Source organism: Medicago truncatula, chromosome 8, assembly GCF_003473485.1.
Source record: "Medicago truncatula cultivar Jemalong A17 chromosome 8, MtrunA17r5.0-ANR, whole genome shotgun sequence".
Classification (NCBI taxonomy): Eukaryota; Viridiplantae; Streptophyta; class Magnoliopsida; order Fabales; family Fabaceae; genus Medicago; species Medicago truncatula.
The window spans coordinates 28,848,303-28,869,317 of NC_053049.1; the positions used below are offsets into that span (position 1 = coordinate 28,848,303).

General features: G+C 32.8%; 2 protein-coding genes and 1 long non-coding RNA gene across 3 annotated transcripts; all 3 read right to left on the reverse strand.

The window, feature by feature from the left end:
- Nucleotides 1-1,179: 1,179 nt before the first annotated feature.
- On the reverse strand, nucleotides 1,180-2,071 carry LOC11406389 (uncharacterized). Its single transcript, XR_003008158.2, has 2 exons — nucleotides 1,691-2,071; nucleotides 1,180-1,495 (listed from the first exon to the last, which is right to left on the reverse strand). It is a non-coding gene; the product is annotated as an uncharacterized lncRNA (long non-coding RNA).
- A 761-nt stretch (nucleotides 2,072-2,832) lies between these two features.
- LOC11405898 (protein ZINC INDUCED FACILITATOR-LIKE 1) lies at nucleotides 2,833-7,885 on the reverse strand. The gene is made up of 17 exons (XM_003628596.4): nucleotides 7,738-7,885; nucleotides 7,580-7,620; nucleotides 7,374-7,434; nucleotides 7,178-7,280; nucleotides 6,754-6,856; nucleotides 6,608-6,661; nucleotides 6,253-6,315; nucleotides 5,959-6,008; nucleotides 5,768-5,843; nucleotides 5,151-5,342; nucleotides 4,922-5,009; nucleotides 4,727-4,812; nucleotides 4,526-4,633; nucleotides 4,167-4,211; nucleotides 3,980-4,068; nucleotides 3,725-3,768; nucleotides 2,833-3,076 (listed from the first exon to the last, which is right to left on the reverse strand). The coding sequence occupies exons 1-17, from the start codon at nucleotides 7,883-7,885 to the stop codon at nucleotides 2,964-2,966; spliced, it is 1,464 nt and encodes a 487-aa protein (XP_003628644.2). The 3' UTR covers nucleotides 2,833-2,963.
- Nucleotides 7,886-17,309: 9,424 nt separating this feature from the next.
- Nucleotides 17,310-20,748, reverse strand: LOC112417396 (uncharacterized). Its single transcript, XM_024773024.1, has 4 exons — nucleotides 19,506-20,748; nucleotides 18,358-19,121; nucleotides 17,898-17,996; nucleotides 17,310-17,792 (listed from the first exon to the last, which is right to left on the reverse strand). Exons 1-4 carry the CDS (start codon nucleotides 20,746-20,748, stop codon nucleotides 17,310-17,312), a joined length of 2,589 nt encoding a protein of 862 aa, XP_024628792.1.
- Between the last annotated feature and the right edge of the window lie 267 nt (nucleotides 20,749-21,015).

Here is a 21,015-nt window from a genome sequence, read left to right on the forward strand (position 1 = left end):
CAATGTGAACATATAGTAAGTAAATTAACAAGGGTTTTTCTATCATGTGCAAATTTGCGCATGTTAAGAAATTTAAAATAGTAACTTTGCATTGGAACTTGAACATTTTCTATTAATTGTATAACTTTTTGTTAAATAATTGTTGATTTTAATAAAAACTTTCTACTTTTAGTTACCTTAACATGTGCAATATTGCACATGTTAGATAAATCCAATTAACAAATATATCATGTCAAACGAGTTTTTTTTGTTAATATTATTGGTTAATTTCACTCTCTTTTAAATCTAAATCTAAAATGTGATCGTGAGTATGCAAGGTCCGGGGTTCAAACTCCAATCATAAAAAAAAAAAATCTAAATCTAAAATAAAGTGACCAAACTTGAGAAAGCGTAGTCTGATAATCAACGTACTTTTATTTCATCTGTGTTTGATCCTTTTGGCTTCCTAATATTAGAGATTGACTACATGCTACATAAAATTTAAAGGGTCATGCATAACAATGTCATATCAGATATAGTAAAAAACGTAAGTTGAATCAATAAAAAATGGTAAATGTGGTAATTGTTTGTTTTTGCTATAATATATAGTTTACGTAATGTGGTAAATTTGGTGAATACATGTAATCTATGTTTGGTAATATCTGGTTTACTCCGCCACGTTATTGATAACGCAACTCTTTGTTATAGCACCGTAATGGAATATAATAACCTAAAACAACAGTTGATAATCCTAAAAATGTGGCTACAACAATATAGCATAACAACTTGGATTAAAAATTTAATTGGCTTAATTGATCTGCCGGTCCCTTAACTTATTTCTTTTATTCAATTTGGTCTCATAAGTCTTAACTTTCTCAAACACATCCTTTAACTTATTTCTTTTATTCAATTTGATCCAATTTTGATAATTTTAATCCTCTAAAAAAAGAGACCGTTGGATTACAGAGGTCTATCAGATTTTATAATGTATCACCAACACCTAATTTATTTAGTTTCTTCTTCTTCCCTCATCTTCATCTACGTTCATCCTTCATCATCTTTATAATTTTTTTTTATCATCCTTCATCATCTTCATAAAACCCCCCCTTTTTTTTCTTTCAAAAATAAATCATTACACTTTCATCATGAAATTCATACACGTTCAATACAAAATCCAGAAATTCGATGAATCAAAAATAATTCAATCTAAACCATTCAAAATTAATTCAGATCTAAATCAAAAATCATAAACTTCTCAAATTCTAAAATAGTTCATCTAAACCACAAAACATTCAAACCACCAACAAAATCAAGTTTCAAACAAATTCACTAATCAACAGTTTGAATAATCAACAATAACACAAACAAATCCTCACGAGTTATACTCTCAATATGAATCATCCATTTCCTGCCATAAACTTGCACAACCTTCCCTTCACGTTCCTTGCGGCGGCTGCTCGAAACCCCATGGTTGAACTTCCTTGTATTTTGTGCTCTCATATTTCACCCATTTGTCCTGGAATTGAATGAATGTCACGAATTCTATCTGTTATAAAAGGAAAGAAGAAGAAAAGGAAAAGGAAAAACAAAGAAAAAACCCAGCAAACTAAACACGTTCAAGGTGAGGATGAATAACAATAAATTAAAAAAGATCGATAGAATTTATGAAAGATTGACATTAGTTACTGTAGAGTAATGTAAAAAACTCAACTTTCACACTTCTTTTTCTGCAGAATTTGCACACATGTTTCATCATTTCTTGATCTTCTTCCATTGTTGAAACACAAAACCTTCAAGAATTAACCACTAAAAGAAGTGATTTGCGAATGGTGATTTGCGAGTTATTGTAGCAAGCAGTTTGGAATTGGAATTAAAATTAGGAGGAATAGATCTGGGTTATGTCTTTTTGAGAGAAGAAGACATGAAGATTGGGGTTTTAAAAGCATAATTTGATGTTGAATTTAAGTTGTGTTTTTAATTTTAGTTTTAATTCAATTTTTGTATGAAGATTGATAAAGATGATATTAAAAGAACTAGGAGCACGAAAATCTGTGCTGTGATGAATTTTTGAAAGAAAAAAAATTTGGTTTTATGAAGATGATGAAAAATAAAATTATGAAGATGATGAAGGATGAATGTAGAAGAAGATTAGGGAAGAAGAAGAAGAAAGTAAATAAATTATGTGTTGGTGATACACTATAAAATCTAATAGACCTCCGTAATCTAACGGTCTTTTTTTTTAGGGGATTAAAATTATTAAAAATGGACCAAATTGAATAAAAGAAATAAGTTATGGAACATGTTTGATAAGGTTAAGACTTATGAAACCAAATTAAATAAAAGAAATAAGTTAAAGGATCGGCAGATCAATTAAGCCATGAAATAAAATCAAGGGATACCAAGTTGGTTCAATAGTTATGTATAGATTGAGAGTTCTATCCTTATTCAGAGCACAATATTAACATTTATCATTTTTTTTTAAAGTTTAAGCCATATAATTAAACAAATTTTAATTTAATATACCATTTTTTATGAGAATTAAAAGCCAAATCCACTATATTTATATTGACATAAAACTTATTTAACCTTATTAGATTCTATCAATATTATTTCAAGGAGAATTCTTCGATGGAAAAAATATATATTTTACCACACAAAATTTCCAAGTTTTTTTTTTTTGGTTACAAAAAAATTTCCGAGTTTAATCATACAAGGAAAATAAAAAGGCATGCTTGTGATAAGGGACTTAGGCACCTTATCACTTATGGACAAAGTTGGTTGGGAAGGAAAAACATGGTACAATGGAGATTAATCACCACTAAACAGCGGTAAATACGGTTGATCTGCACTATTAATTCTCACCTTTTTTCTCTAAAGAAGATTTTTATAGAGAAAAGGTTCAATCTATATCCTTTATTTTTCTGTTATCAATTAGCAACAAGCATCCTTGGTCGTCATAATCTCCATGCTAAAATTCATTTATGTTAGTGTAACTGCTGAGAGGGTGTTTTCTTCTTTTCAGTCAAAAATGGTGTAAACATCAATAGAACTCCAAGTCCTCCAGCAATATTCAGGACAAGAAAGACCATATGAGTTCCTGCAGTTATGCACAACATAGAGCTTCAGGAATTTAGGTAATTATTTAATCTAGTAAAAGAAATTAATGTTAAAATGTTCTTTAGTATTTTCTAGGGTTAATATATGTTTACCATGTAATATTTATTAGTTGTTTCTGGTTTACCCCTATAATTTTCTTTTTTATTTTCTAACACTATAATTTGAAGATCTTTTAGTTTTGGACTTCATGAATTTTGACCGTACAAAATCAATGATATGACAACGGGTAAATCAAAACTCGCTTAAATCACAAGGGATAAAAGTACCTTAAATTTTGAAATTTAAAATCAAGAAGGTTCAAAACTAAAGAATTTTAAAATTACAGGGTTGAAATCTTTTTTTTTTTTTTTTTTTTACAGGCGTAAACCAGAAACCGCTAATATTACATGGCTAAATATATATATATTGATAATATTTTCTATCAGTCTGAATTCATAGAATAGTTCATATCTCATTCTATTGTTGCAGTTTTTCTTTCTATTACTTATGTGTAGGAGTTAAACTCTTTATTTTGCAAAGAACAAAAAACATAAATATTGTTGTGTTGTAGCATACAATAAGTGAAAAAATTGAACAGTTAGATATGTGATGTAAATATTGACTCATTAAAATTAGTTGAACATCATACCTGGGAGAAAAGATGCATTCATCCGTTTTTGTGACCAAGCTAATCTGGAATGAACAAAATATCATATTAGAGAATAAGAAAACTGAATATATTATACTGTTTTCAATATATTGTTGTAGTCGAAAATGAATTTATATATATGCCAAGCATGCACTGTATTTTACCAAGGCATGAGTTAGTCACAACATTTAAGATGGTATGAGAGCATATAAATATATAATTCTCATATTTCAGATAAATCAATGGTACACTCACACTGCACCACCTCCAGCTGGACCAATTGTTTTGAATATTGACATTCCAGTCATAGCAATGCCATTAGCTGCCCCTCTTTGATGTTGTTCCTATTTTTTCAAATCAACATGCCATTTATGCCAAAATTTTCTTAAAATATGATCTCAACTTTTGGAATGAAATAGTTTAGGATGGAACCAAACATTACCACTGCTCTATTTTGCATTAGAAATAAGCCGGTGATTATGGTCGCCTGAAATCCAGCCAAGTAATACAATGAGGTAAAGCTTGTAATATAAATAACTATTGTTAGAATCCTAATCTAGGTCAATTTATAACATAAGTATTTTATGTTAATTACAAAGCTTGTTGATTTTGAACTTCAGTCTGATGGTTCATGCATGAGGTGTTGGCTCAGTGGTAAGAGTTTGGTCTTGTAACATCAAGGAACGAAGTTCAAATTCCCTCGAGAACGGTTATAAATTAACTATTAACGAAGTCAATGCAATACATTTTGAAACTGCATCACTAATGATTGGTTAAATAAACAAAACATAATAAACTTACACTTAGAAGATTCTTCAGAAGAGAAGCAATATTAATCACTAGGTATAATGTGATTCCAGAAAGCATTGCTATGAAGGGGTAACTTTGCAAAAGAGGAATGGATAACACCTATATAAAGGTGACAAAATAGCAAGACAATTTCAGAACAAGAAACAATGTAATATTGAGTTGCATTAACCACTATGAATGGTGAAATATTACCCCGGAGATGCGAGCAAATCTTACAGGTCCAAAAGTTTTTTCTAATGATGGGTACAAGGAAAGTTGGTAGACAATAAGACCAATACCTGACCATTGATCATTGGAGAAGAGCTCAATAATTAAGCATTATATCTTGTGAAATGAATGCACAAAATAAAGTATGTCTTGGGATGCAGACACATATCAAAGATGTACCTGATATTGCAAGAACATCACCAACATTTCCAGTTGTGAAGTTCAAACCACCTAACCTTCTAGAACTAACCGCCCATAATGAGAAGACCTATCAAAAAGTAGAATGATGTTTTCTTATTTATAAAGCCTATTCTATGAAATATCAGTTCTTCGGCAACTTTATAGGAGAAAACTCGAAACAACATCTATTAAATATCCATAAATTAACTTTATTAAGTAGGAATGGTACCTCTTGATAAGAAATATTATAAAGTGAGAAAATGCAATACACAACAATAGATGACATTAAGGGCCAGTTTAGGAAGAGGTTTTCATCTTTTTGGATTATCTTGTCTTTGCCTGCTTTCCCATTTCTTCCAGTTTCTAAAGCCTCAGCACCATCAATGGACTCATTGCTAAGAGGGTGGTTGTGTAATGTTTCCTGCAGTCGAGCAGGTATGCATTTATAAAAACTGTATTGATTGTAAAGTAAAGAGAAATATATATTGTTCGCGTGAGCATAAAAAGGGAAGTAAAAGCAGGGCTGAGCTAAAAAACCTACACAAAAAATGTCGCTAGCATTAGAAAAATGCCGCTATATTGTGATCAAATGGTTATACTTGTTTAACAAACTATTAATTTATTTATATCACAGTCGATAATTTTATAACCAACGCCTATATGCGTTTAAAGTGAACTATCACTTCTGAAGAGACAAGTGAGAATTGAGTTGATTTTGGATGCTTGTTTCTATCTATCATTCAGACCCCTACTTTTAGTGATACCACATCAAAATCAGTAATAAACTTGAGGAATTTGTATTTGTAAATCAATGATATATATTAGTATCCAATAAGATATACATACCGGAAGCCAGATGCAGGCAATTGCTACCGCAAACGCAAAAGCTGATATTGAAATGGAAGGCAAGAAATATGGAAACCTGCAATAAGATTTATGTTTTGGTAATGACAATCAGAATATCAACGATACGCTTGGAAGAAAAAACTAAATTGTCAAAATTTTATGAAACTAAAAATCAAGATAAATTCACTTACTTGTCCCAAAAGGAATCCTTTGGAAATAGATTTGGGTATTTTATAGTTGGCTGCAATATAATTTTCACACAAATTATTAGAGAAAGAAGTAAAAGTGTGCTAAACAAAATAGATATGTAACAAGTCTATGTTTGAATATACAAGAAGGATTTCTAAGCTTTATAAGTTTCAATTTTTGATCATGACATATATAGTTAAGGTATAGTATTACTCATGCCACTTTCCTATGTCCACAATCTAAGGCTATTCTCAGGATCTATTTTCATTACAAAAGGAAAAAGAATAAAGAAGTACCTGAGCCAAATAACCTCCCAAAGCTGGTCCAATTATTAAACCTATGCCCCAAGCTGCACTCAACTGAAATCATATCACATCATTATGAACTATTATTGTTGAATGAGAGAGACCTGAGACAAGAGATGGTGAAACTGTGTGTATCAACTATACAACAGAGTCAATTTATATATACTCAAGGCGATAAATACTGATTAAATATAAAAGACATTATCTAGCAAGCGTACATAATCACCAGACATGATACTAACATGTAGACATCGATAAGAATTGAAGAAAACATAAGTTACTGAATGTTGACACATGTGTCAATGTCGGACATCGACACTTTCGGACAAAGATTATAGAAGCTTACAGTTGAGAGTCCAAAAGCTTGCTTTTCTTCTCGAAAAATTTCAGAGCAGTAAGCCTGTTATTAGAAAAGGATGTGACAAAAAAAATTAACTAATATCTCTGATGTGGAAGGATGAAACTTTCAGGTATTATTGTGTTGATTGGTACCTTCATTGGTCCAAGCAAACCATTTAAACTTCCAAGAAAAAACCGTGTTGTAACAGCCATCCAAAAACTTGTGCTAAGGCCAAATAGTGTGTTGAAAATGATACTGAAATAAAGTAATCATCATCATCAATGATGTAATGGAAAACTATATTCGCTCTATTTGGATAAACAACTTAGTTTAGCACTTATAGCATAAACGCTTGATATATATAAGTACTTATGCACAAGCTATTTTTACAACAAAAGATAAAATAAAGTCAAAAAATTTCATAAGCTATCGTGCACAACTTATGGAAATTAGCTGAAAACAACTGACGCACATGTCATAAGTAGTTTCCATAAGATCTCTCAAACAGTCCTACGAGTACACAAACTCAAATACATACGTCTATTCGAAGAAAACATCAATGACATATATACTTACACCGAGATAACCCCTAAAATTGCAACAGGTTTTCTACCATAACGATCTGCTATGACTCCCCACAATATTGATGTCAAAGATCTTCCAAGCATGTATGCAGATCCTACAACATTTTCACAGTCATAGATCAGAAATAAAGAACTTATGAAGATAAAACACATCAAAGGAAGTTTAAAAAAATAAAATAAAATCTTACCCATATAACCAGCATAAGCACTTATGTCCTCTTCCCTTTCTGCAATATTGAAATCTCTAATCTAAATAAAAATACTGTTCACATTAAATGTTGGAATACCTTAGCCAAAATGTAGCAACTTTAGATAACAAACATTGATTTCCAAGAAATAATAATGTCACAAAATTAAAATATATACTATGATGAATTAAAGTTATTAAACTTACCATGAAATATTGGTAAGGAAAGAGAGATGATATAGGCAGAGCTGTAAAGCACAAATACAATGACATCAGAGATTCTTTAACAAAGTGAAAATAAATTAAAAGAACAATATAATCATGATTTTTAACAAAGTGAAAATTAATTTCAATGCATAGCTTACAGCTGCATAAAACCACCATCCATATGTTCAAGAGATTTCGAAATGAAACATCAGTTTTGAGCTCTTTTGCTTTGTCAACTTTACAACCAGGACAATTCTCATAATATTGTTTTTTCAACAATGTCTCTCCAATATTTCCATCTTTCATTTTTTGCAACACAAATCCACAAACTGAAAGGACAATTGTAGAGCTATGAGAAGAAAATAGCAAAATTCATATAACATTAAAATGTGTTGAAAGAGACATGATTGGATCTGCAAAGCCTGACATCATTGCACACAACAAGTAACAAAAAAAGACCAAGTCATGAGAAAGGAAAATTACAATTTGGTCACAAACACTAAATGTTGTTGGTTTTGTGTGAATTTAAAAATTAAAAATAGCATCAAAAATTAAATATTAACTTCTAAGACAAAAAAAAAATATAAGTTTGAAAATGTATTCGATTAAGAGAGATGACGATTTAGTTTGTATTCGTGTACAACTTTTCTACACATGTACCAAAAAGAAATACTTCATGTAGATATTTGAAAGATATTTTAGGAACTAACATACAAAAGTACTACACCCCTCATAAACAAAAAAAAAAATACAAAAGTACTACAAAGGTATGATATTTTTTTTCCCGAATTTGATATTCTGTGTGCGCAAACTTGACCGGATAAAATCACAATAGGTGATAAAACTTTCCCTCAATATATTTAACATTGTTTCATTCTTGGGATTGGATTCGAAGTAATAGTATGAATTGATTATATCCATGTCTAAAAATAATTTATGGTGCATAAAAAATAAAAAATAGTCTCTTCCACAAAATTTTATGTCTAAGAACATATGATACTTACGTAAAAAAAATGATACTGAAATAAAATAACACTAATAACGATCTCTTTTATGCTTCTTGAAATCACTTTAAATTTTTTTAAAAATTATTTGAATATTATAACAAAACACTTAAAAAATTTGCACAAAATTAAGTATTGAAAAAAAGCTGATGGCATCTCTGCAAGTAAGTTTTCAGTTTGACAGCGGAGAAACGCTGTTAGGAGGTGGTCCAAATGCCATCTAATTCTCCATTCCACATTTTTCTCTCCATAAGTGCTATTGCTGCCTTGTGAGTTTGACGGAAGCAGGTGAAAGGCCTGAGCATTTGAACTGGCTGTATGCAACCATGTCGGGCTCAAAACGAAGATGGAGAGATAAAAGGGGTTTATGTATTACACTAGAAGCTTAGAGGTGTTCGTTTTCAAGGGTTTGGCGAGACGTAATGCCTTTGTAAACAAGCATGAAATAGCAGCTTTTGCATACAGAGGATATTTGCAAGAGCAGAAGAAAATCAAAAAGAAACAAAATATACAAAGCAGCCATTCATATGTTGAATGAAGTAGTCTGCGTCATATACATCTGCAAATTCAAATTCAAGCTGAAGAGTATCAAACATCATCTAAGGGTCTGAAATTCAAATTCAAGCTGACTTCATAATAAACTAATATACATCCAACATGTTCATGTTTGTTATTGACTTGAACTTAGAGTTATGTTTTGCATATAAGGAGCATGATTCAAAGACTCTTGCATCATTTTTACTGATTGAAAAACCATAACAAACAATTAATACACAAAAGTCAGAAGCCAATAAATCAGTGAAAGTTCATTTGTTAGTGTTAACAAATACGCAAAATGTCACTAAGGAGTCATACACCTTTCGTTTATAAGCTTTAAAATGAAAATTGAACATCTCTTATGATACAACACAAATATGAATCCGTCTTGTTATTGTTAAAGGACTATGAGCCAGTATGCTGTGCTTTTAATAATACACTAAAGAGAAGCAAACTTGGGTAGCAGCTAGCTTCATTACAAAAAGAAGGAATGTGACAGGAATTCCATCATTTTTGACAGATTTCGACTATATTATCGGTCGTTGTTCGAGTGATAGAAAGCACTCGTCCATCCGAAAGTCAGTAAGCATATTGGCTGCTGATGATAACTTTAAGGGGGGTGTATTGGGATCATGATTCTAAGGGATTTTAAAAGACTTTTTTATCATGAAAAAGTCTTGTGGTATTCAATCAAGACTCTTTCCAAAAATTGTCCTTTAAAATCCTAATCCAATATGCATCACTCGAAAAAATCAGCAGCCAATATGCTTACTGACTTTCAGACACTTTTTTAGGGGGTGTACTGGATTAGGATTTTAAAGGACAATTTTTGTTTAAAAAAGTCTTGAAGATTTTAAAAACTTTGCAAGATTTTGATGACTTTGATGATTTTAAAAGACTATTAAGGATTTCAATGGATTTAATTCATAAGATTTGAAATGATTTGAAATGATTTTATGGATTTCAACGGATTTTATAAATTTTAAGAAATAATTGAAAAAAATATCATAACACACTCTCTTTCACAAAATCTCAACAAAGACTCTTTTATTTATTTTATTTTATTTTTTATGGGAGAGCTAGAGCTACAAAATCTCAATAAAGACTCTTTAATTTATTTTATTTTATTTTTTACGGGAGAGCTAGAGCTAGAGAGAGAGAGAGTGAAGGAATCAGAGAGAGAGAGGTTTTTTACGGGAGAGCTAGAGAGAGGTTTTTTACGGGAGAGCGAGAGAGAGAGAGAAGGAAGGGGAGAGAGAGAGAGAGAGAGAGAGAGAGAGAGAGAGGAGAGGAAAAGAGAGAGTAAGAGAGAAGGGAGGAGAGAGAGATAGTAAAATTTTAAAAGAAAAAAACAATCCTAAGAAATCTCATGTTTTCATGAAAGACTTTTTCATGCTAAAATTTCACTAGAAAATCCCACAAAATCCATCAAAATCTTATTTATTAAACAATCCTTCGAAATTTGAATGATTTTGAATACCACTAGACTTTTTTTAAGTGATTAAGAGTCTTGATTGAATACCACAAGACTTTTTTTAAATGACAAAGAATCTTGATTGAATAACACAACTTTTTTTAAATTGGAAAGAGTCTTGATTGAATATCACAAGACTTTTTCATGATAAAAAAGTCTTTTAAAATCCCTTAGAATCATGATCCAATACATCCCCCTAGCCTAATTTTAGTAATTGTTTGTTTTATTTTCGGCCCATTAGGGTTTTGTAATTTCACTATTTAAGCTTAACAATTGTAGCCTAAGAGGCATAACTTTTATTCATTCAATAATAATTTAGAGAGTTTTCTTAATTTCTGGTGGATTTCGAAACCCTATTTTTACAAGTTTGTCGCTTGCGAACTTGTTCTTTTCAATCTAGGCTTAACGCTTGCTAGCTTACGCTTTCCTACTGCATCAGTTGGTATCAGAGCAGGTTTCTCCTATTCTTTTCCTAACATGATCACCCATGGGAGATCAACTGATGACGAAGGCAAAGTTTCCCGACATAACCGCGACTTTTACGACGACCATCAAATCTCTCAGATGGCGGTGTTGACAGCTAAAGTTGACAACAACAACAACCACGCCAAAAACAACAACAACAGCAGAAACAATCCAATTCCGGTTAGTAGGGTTCGTAATAACAACCCTACTATTGTTATGTACCGAAAATTAGAACATATCCGTGAATCTGATTTGTAATACTATGAGCGTAGATATTACAACAAGTTGAAGGATGATTACTATGAGTTTAAAATCTCTGATTCAAAATATCATTGTCCGTTTTGTTACACCAAAGATTACTCCTTGACTGACCTTTTGAGACATGCTTATAGAATGGCAGGTAACTCGCGTAAGACGATTAAGGATATTGTTAAACATTCTGTTTTGATAATTCTATGGTATCTTATTGTTAATGTTGATAAAAACAAGCCACTTATGTTAATATTGCTAGTGATAAGCCATTTGGTGTCGGCATTGCTAGCGGTAAGTCAGTTAATTTGAGTGTCGCTAATCATAAGTCGCTTGGTATGAATGTAACTAAGTGTCAGTTACCGAAAGTGAATGTTGCTGATAGTTTTATTGCCACAATGGTCGAAGGACATTCTATCACCGATGAATATGTCCAAGTGAAGAATTTAATTATTGAGGATTTGAGTTTTTCAAAGGTGGAGGAGACCGATTCTTCTTGTTAGATTTCTATGGCTGTTGCGATTAGTGTTTCTCAGTTAGAGGATATACCCATGGCTCCTCCTGATCCAATGATAAGAAAAACATTAGAGACAGGTCTTAACCAATCTCTTGAGTATGCGGAATCAGAAGCAAACCATACAATTTTTGATTCCACCATACCAACACAGTATTCTTGAATGAACTTCCAAAAGGGCCACTCAAAGAAGAATGTGACACACTTGTACAATTAAAGGACAATCTCATCCATTTGCCATTAAATGTTACACAACAACACTTCCAAATTTACCAATCAATTTCAATTAATTCTAATCCCTCTCATTACAACAGTGATTACATTAGTTCTGTGAATTCAATGATGTCTTCAGATGATACCTTTTCTAGTCCGTCCAAAAGCCTCATGTTGAATGATCAATCTTCTGATATCATTTTCACTCCAAACTTGAGTTGTGGTGTAATGGCCAAACCTCCAAAACCGCCCGACGCCAAGTACGAAACAATGATGATAACCACGCCTCGTGGCGAACATTATGTGCCCCAAACAACAATGTGGAAACTTCAACAATTGAAAACCTACTCACGGGATGCAAAAGCACTTGTAGCTCTAGCTGCTTTCACTTTGAAATATGGAAATCTTTTGCACCTCATTGAGACTTCAACCTCATCAGATCAACTTGTTAACTCTTTGAAACAACTTAATCAAATTCAAAATAGAAAGGTCATTGTTCCTGTCACAGATTTGGTGGAGTTGATAATGGAAGTGCTTCTGCATATTACGAGAGGGCCACTCAGTCTGGTGTTGGTTATATTACTCTTGAAATTCCTTGTTTGTCTGATGCATTGCAAGATATTCCTGTTGCTGTTTATTGGATAACTGCTTCCATTATTGCCGCTATTGGCAACAACATTAGTGTATCGGACTATACACTATCAGATTCTAAAGACAAACTTTATTTTGTTGATTCTAAGTTGAAGGAACCTCTGAATACTGCTGTTGATTTCCAGGCAAAGAAAACTCCCGAGACTTTTAATTCTTCAACAGATTACAAGAACTCCTTTATGCCTCTGCTGCTTGAGGGAACACACTCTGACTTATATTCAAACTTATTAAGTGTGTCTCATGCTCCTTTTTGTGACGTTACAAAAGTTGAAAGAGACAACAAGCAATTCAAACTTCCAAAATCCTTGTTCTGTCAAATATCATTCAAGAGTACAAAAGAATGTAATGGCAAATATGAACCAGAACCTGGATATCTCATTGCTTTCACAGATATTAAGCCTAAGAGAGTAAATGGCCTATCAAAGACTCGTTATCTTGCTCGAAATAAGCTCATAGGAGAAATACGACCTATTGGGATGAAGTATTGCAATACCTTGGATTGCGAGGGAACATGTTGATTGGATTTTTGTCTCCTGATATTTGCCAATTATCTAGTTTGTGGTACTTTGGATGTCAGAGGCAATAATTTGATTGGATCCACGTTAAATGGAGCAACAAAGAAAAAGTATTTATTATATAATCACAAACCCCTTTTTATGTGTTTGAAGATTACTACCTACTCCCTCCGGTCATATTTATAAGCAAAAAAAACAACTTTTTAGATTTGAATAACTAATGTATCCGGTCATAATTATAGGCTAGATGCATTACATATTCAATGTATCTAAAAAGTTGTTTTTGCTTATATATGTGACCGGAGGAAATACATGTTTGTCAATTTACCAAACGAAAGGGATACAAACTTTTTCAAATATGTTTCGCATGTGTGAAATTGGACCATGTGGGCTAATTGATCAAACAATTGTTTTGTGCCAAACTTTGGATGATGATGTGATCATCTGCATACCTCTTTGTTCCGTTGATTGGTATATCGCTTGGGTTTTAAAATTGTTAATTAGTAGTCTATCTTCGGCACAAAGGCATAACTCCACTTGCCAAGCAATTATATTTCACTCAATAGGATCCACGAGGGTGGTCTCTTGTAGTCTTGTTCATTGGAAGATTCAACATGCATCAGAATGAGAACTTGGGGTCGAGTTCTTCAAAGGTGGAGGAGACTGATGTAGGAGGGTTTTCTTAGTAATTTATTAGTAATTTTATTTTAGCCTAATTTTAGTAATTGTTTGTTTTATTTTCAGTTTTTTATTTTCGGCCCATTAGGGTTTTGTTATTTCCCTATTTAAGTTTAATAGTTGTAGCTTAAAGGCATAACTTTTATTCATTCAATAATATTTTAGAGAGTTTTCTCAATTTCTAGTGGATTCTGGAACTTGTTCTTTTCAATCTAGATTTAGCGCTTGCTAGCCTACGCTTCCGTACTACGTCAAACCAAAAATTGTTTCATCCAAAAATCAAATTTAGAATAGTTACATTTATGTACTTTTTGGACCCAATATGCAACACATTTATTTGCCTCTTCATTACTCTAGTTTTTGGACAACACAATTAGCTCGAAAAAATAGTAAAGCAGTAGATGTCGTTTTCATGTTACTTTTTCTTTTCTTTTAGAGTGCATGTGTTTGGATAGAGAATTTTAATGAGGAAATGTAATATTTTTGAAGTATTTAAATTGATTTGGCCCAAATTCCACTGTTTGGGAATATATTTAAGTCATTTTTTAAACTTCAAGGCATTTAGATAAGAATTTCACTGTTACAAAAAATGTAAAATTCTCTGTCATTTCTTTCACTCTCTTCTCTCGCGACTCTCACTCTCTTCTCCTCGTCGTTCCTCTCTCCTCATTGCGGTGGTGATTCTTCTCCTCGATGTGACTCTCTCCTCGCCGCCGTCACAGTTCTCTCTGCTCGTCATATTCTTCTTCATATTTCTTTTTCTTCTTCTTCTTCAGTTTTTAGCTCAGGTATCTATGTTTTTTTTTTTTTTTTGCTTATAATTGATAGATCTCAATAGAATTTGTTGATTTTAGAGTTTTTGGATTTTAAGTTGTTAGAATTGACTTATTTCATTGTTATTTTTATTTAAGCAATTATAATTGATGAATTTCACTGTATAAGTTGTTAGTACTTGTTGATGAATTTAAGTTGTTAGAATTGACTTATTCTGATTTAAGCTATTATAATTGACGAATTTCACTATGTAAGCTTGTGGTTTGTGTTTGATTGACTTTTTGTTAATGAGTACATATTGCTCTTTTTTTTTTTTTTTATAGGCTAGTACTATATTGAAACAATAAAAAAAGATAATACTTGTAATTGACCAAATAAAACACATGGTAGACGATGATGACGAAGAAATAAAAATCATCTTCAACGTGTTGCGCATCGGAGTGTTCCCTGAAAGTGGAGAGATTACAGATCTATATTTAATAAAGATTAAAAAAAATAAAAATAATAAACTCAACAAACAAATAAATGAAAAGTATGAAATCATAAGTGAAATTGTGTATACTTGCGACATCCATTTGTCTAACTTGAATCTATGCAAAAAGTGATTAAGGAGCAGCTGCAGTAGCCAGCGGTGCCGGGGATTTAGAAAATGTTTGTGCACATATATACTTGCAGCAGCTATGATAAATGTATTGTGGACTTATAAAATAGGATTAGAAATGTTTGTATATATGGCAAATTGAGGCGGTGCTGGGATCTAGAAAAATAGGGTTTAGGTGGCCATTTTTAAATGGTGTTTTATTTTATTTTTATGATTTTTTTATAGAATGAATTTTTTAAAATATGCTCTTATTCGGATTTTAAGTTGTCGCAATGTTTTTGCATATTCTAGCTCACAACCTAAAATATATAGTGCACTTTAGTTACTGTAGATCCAAAGAAACAATAAATAAGTTGGAAACCTGAAAAATAGTAGCATCAGAAGCCAAAACCCTAGAAAGATCTCAAGACCAAAAAAACAGCAGAGCACAAACCAATAACAGTAGAAACACCATTTAAAAATGGCCACTTAAACCCTATTTTTCTAAATCCCACACCTCCTCAATTTGCTATATATACAAACATTTTTAACCCTATTTTATAAATCCACAATATGCTTGTCATAGCTGCTGCAAGTATGTGCACAAACATTTTCTAAATCCACACCACCGCTGGCTACTGCAGCTGCTCCTTAATCGCTTTTTGCATAGATTCAGGTTAGACAAATGGATGTCAGAGGTATATACAATTTCACTTATGATTCCGTACTTTTCATTTACTTGTTTGTTGAGTTTATTATTTTTATTTCTTTTAATCCTTATTAAACATAAATCTGCAATCTCTCCACTTTCAGGGAACACTTCGATGCGCAACACATTGAAGATGATTTTTATTTCTTCGTCATCATCGTAAATAATGTGTTTTATTTGGTCAATTACAAGTTATATCTTTTTTATTGTTATCCGGCATGCATTTACAACACGAAATTCATTTTCCACTCATAAGTTGTCTTCACACATTTATTTATCTTTAATTCTTTTTCACTTTTTTTAAACACTTTGATTCTCTGCTCCATTGCATTTCTCTAGTTTTTGGTGAATGCACTTGTTTAGAAAAGAGTAAAAGCAGGATATATACGTCGTATTTGTTATACTTCGTTTTTTTAATCATTAGGCTTTAAGTTTGGCTTTCTTTTTTCCTACTAACTACTAGTATAAATAATAAAATTGAAAATCACTATTTTGCTTAAAAAATCATGAATTGGACTCTTAATCTAACTACTTTATTAATCTACTACTGGTATTTTAAAGTTCGGTAAATATAGTCTAACAAAAAATTGTTTCATCAAAAAATTAAATTTAAAATAGTTACCAATTTACGTAGTTTTTGGACCTAATCTGCAACACATTTATTTGCCTCTTCATTGCTCTACTTTTTGGACACAATAATATTCTTTTGATCACAATAATAAAACTATTTAAAAAAAAAAAATCACAATAGCAAAAAATGTGCTACTAACCTAAAATTAATAACTTATGCATATTTGGTTGAGTGAGGGTTTGTCTCAATGACGTTGACCGACAAATACATGTTCATAATATGTTGTCATACTTCTAAAATCGAGGAACCAAGGCTCTGTTTGTTGTTTTCTTATGTCTTAGTTTGGATATTTGTTTTCATACAAATATTGTTGAGGTGATAGTCATTTTGTTTATCTTATCGAAATTTCAAAGCCTTTTCTCCGTTACGATGGGAAGCAAGCCCAAGAATCATGCATGGCATTCCACGAAAACCATGATAGAATTCCATGCAACTAAATCCAGTTCGCGCATTTCCTCAAACAATTGGTGTGCAATTTCAATGCATGAGACAATTCCTAACATAATTTGGTGGGGTTCATGTGAAAATCATTTTTGCATTATTTTTTGTATACTAGAAGTTGATCAAATGCTTTGGGGATTTCCATTGTTTATCCCTGATTATACTTAGAATTAGATACTACAAACATTCTATTTAAACTGCATTTATTGTATTTTCTTTACTTTTGAGAAAATTAAACATATAAATGCGCATGTTCTTCTGAGGGTGGAATATGTTTTTTTTTAAGAGAAGAAGCTTAAAGAATTTCATTAATCAATATATGTTCAATACAATCAGGTATTACAAATAATAACTGGAAACTAGCTGACAATGTAGCCGCCTTAGATAAAGCATGAGCTGCCTCATTTGCTTGTCTCCGTACAAACTCTACCTTAGAGTTTTCATAATAATTCCTAAAAAGAGATTGACAATTTTGAATGATATTTCCGAACTCAGTTGCATCATGATTTGTCGATAAGAAATTATCAACAACCTTTTTCGCATCCATCTCAAAATCCATAGGACCAAGATTAAGCTCGTGAACCCATTCTAGAGCAGATAATAAATCAAGAGCTTCTCCTATATGAACTTCACATATCGGACTAAACCATTCAGTTTTAGCTAAGACAAATGTACATGTGTCATCTCTTATACATATTCCTATACCAACCTTGTTTAAGTGCTTAGAGAAAGAGGCGTCGATATTGCATTTGTATCGACCTACAGCTGGTTTCTTCCACTTTGAAGTATCAGCAGTATTTTGTATCATTGAAGAATGTTGTTGATAGGATTTAGCTGCTCTCCAGTCTTGTAAAAGTACTTTTGCACGTTACAGAACAGCAACCTGCGCTTCAATCACATCATTCCAGACCTTGTTGTTCCGTTGCTTCCAAATACTCCAAAGAATGCAGCAGAGCAACGCTGCCTCATCACCATTTAACACCTGCAACAATTCGAAAATAACAATTGCACTATCCTGCCTTGATTTATCACATTATTCACAGTACTAAAGAAATCACACATGCTCCAAATATTGCAGCTACCAGGGCAACGAAAGAAAAGGTGAAAACTGTCTTTCTCCACCAGATTGCATAAAGCACAAGTCGGAACACAATTAACCCCTTTGTCTTTAAGACATAAACGTGTTGGTAAAGTGTTGCGACAAACACGCCATATGATGTTCTTCACCTTGGGAGGAATTTTAAGCTTCCAGATCAGATCCCAGTGTCCTTGTGCCTTAAAATGATTGACATCAAGTAATTCTTGCATACACATTTTATATGCACTTCTAACAGAATACTTACCATTGTTTTCCTTCGTCCAAACAAGTCTATCATCATGAACTGAGGGATACACAAAGGCGTATTCATCACCTGATTCACTATATGTTGATCAAAAATAGAAAGTAAGAAAGGAACATTCCAAGCTTTAGCTTCCGGAATAATACAATCTGAAACTTTAAGATTATCAAAACGTGTTGAACCGTGATTTTGAAGTGTAAGGTATCCATTACCAACAAGCCAGTTATTATTCCAAATTGGAATTGAGGACCCATCACCTATCTTCCATCTGCTTCCCGCTCTAAGGATAAATTTAGCATTACAAATACTTCTCCAGACAAAACTTGGTTTATGCCCCAAGGAAGCTTCAAAAAAATTACTATGCGGAAAATATCTTGCTTTGTACATTCTAGCTATAAGCGTTTGAGGATTGGTCATAATTCTCCACCCCTGCTTACCAAGCATAGCAAGATTAAAAGTCCCTAAACTCTTGAATCCCATGCCTCCATCTTTTTTGTGCATAGATAACTTGTCCCATGACATCCAATGGATACCTTTATTTTGAGCTCCTGATTGACCCCACCAGAATGAATTCATCATCTTTTCAATCTCATCACAAAGAGATGACGGTAAAGTGAATAGACTCATAAAGTATGTGGGAATAGACTGAATGACAGATTTAATTAAAACTTCTCGTCCTGCTTTGGAGAAGCATTTACTGCTCCATGAGTTAATCTTCTTCCACACCCTATCCTTAATGAAATTAAAAGTTGCTTTCTTGCTTCTTCCTATCATAGATGGCAGACCCAGATACTTACCAGTGCCCAATACAACTTGAACTCCAAGAATATTATCTATACTATTATGATCCGCGGTCGAAACATTTCTGCTGCAAAAGATTTCTGATTTCTAGAGGTTAACTTCTTGACCTGATGCTTTTTGGTAAACTTCCAAAATATGCTTCATTTTGTCGGCTTGATTAGTGTTTGCTCGAAAGAATAAGAAGCAATCATACGCGAACAGTAAATGGGAAACAATTGGTGCCCTTGTACAAATCTTTACCCCATTAATATCTCCTCTAGCCTCTGCCTTCCTAATGAGAGCTGATAACCTTTATGCACATATGATAAAGAGATAAGGTGAAAGAGGGTCACATTGTCTCAACCCTCTACCTGGTATAATCGGACCAGCAATATTATCATTGACAAGAACAGAATAATCAACAGTTTCGATGCACATCATAATCCAATTTATCCATCTATCAGAAAAACCCATTTTTATCATAACCCTTTTCAGATAACTCCAATCAATTCTGTCATACGCTTTACTTATATCAAGCTTAAGAGAAACATCTCCCAATGTAACTTTGAGTTTCGACTTCATATAATGAATGATCTCTATGGCTGCCATAGCATTATCTAGGATAGATCGACCCGGAACAAATGCAAATTGACTATTAGAAATGCACTTATTTAAAACAACTTTGAGTTGATTTGCTAACACTTTCGCTACCACCTTATAAATCACATTGCATAAGGCTATAGGTCTCCAGTCTCTCATAGAAGTTTGAGACTCACCCTTCGGAATAAGAGCTATGGTGGTCGCATTGAGAGTTAGAGGGAAACTACCTGTATCTAACCATTGACAACACTGGTGGAATAATTCTTCGCCACAAGATGCCCAAAATTTTTGGAAAAAACCCGGATTGAATCCGTCTAGCCCTAGACACTTATCTGCCTTCATGGAAAAAAGAGCTTCTTTAAATTCAAAAATCACAAAAGGTGCTAACAGGTTATTGTTATCTTCAATGGAAATTGAAGCTTCAATAGCCTCAATGACCGGCTCGGTGTCACTAATCTGTTCCTGAAACAAGTCAACAAAATAATTTCGAGCAACATCACACAATTGATTTTCATCAGTAATCCGGTTGTTATCTGGATCCAATAACGAATGAATTTTGTTAATTTTTCGTCTTGAAGAAGCCGCAGCATGGAAGAACTTCGTATTAAGGTCTCCATCCCGTAACCAGTGAGTCTTCGCTCTTTGACGCCAAAAAGCATCCTCTTGAATTAACAGCTGAGTCATACAACTCCTCAACTCATTAAACTGATGAATATTATCACTATCCACCTGACTCCTCATTCTATCAATATTATGGCGACAAGTATTGATTTCACGCTTCAAATTATGAAAATTGTTTCTGCTCCAATCTGTGAGATCATAAGCGCAATATTCCAACTTATCAACAATCGGGGGAACTCCATAGGAACTCCACTTATCAATGACAAAATTGCTAAAGCCGGGATCAGCTAACCAGGCGTTCTCAAATTTGAACCGAGGCAGCACTCTTCTGTTATTGGATATCGGCTCACATGAGAGCATAATAGCGTAGTGATTTGAAGAAGGTGCTGGCATATTCTCTAGAACTGCATCAGGGTACTCTCTCAGTAGCAAGAGCACGGTCAAGACGTTCCTCAACAGCTCTGGTGGTGCCAAGACTTTTAAACCATGTATAAAGATAACCTTCTGTATGTGCATCAGCCAGCCCAGAATCACAAACAACATTTCTAAAACCATTGATAAGCCAATTCACCCTTTCATTATTACCCTTCTTTTCATGAGGAGAAATAATATCATTGAAGTTCCCTATTATACACCATGGTAAATTCGAAACACTTGCAA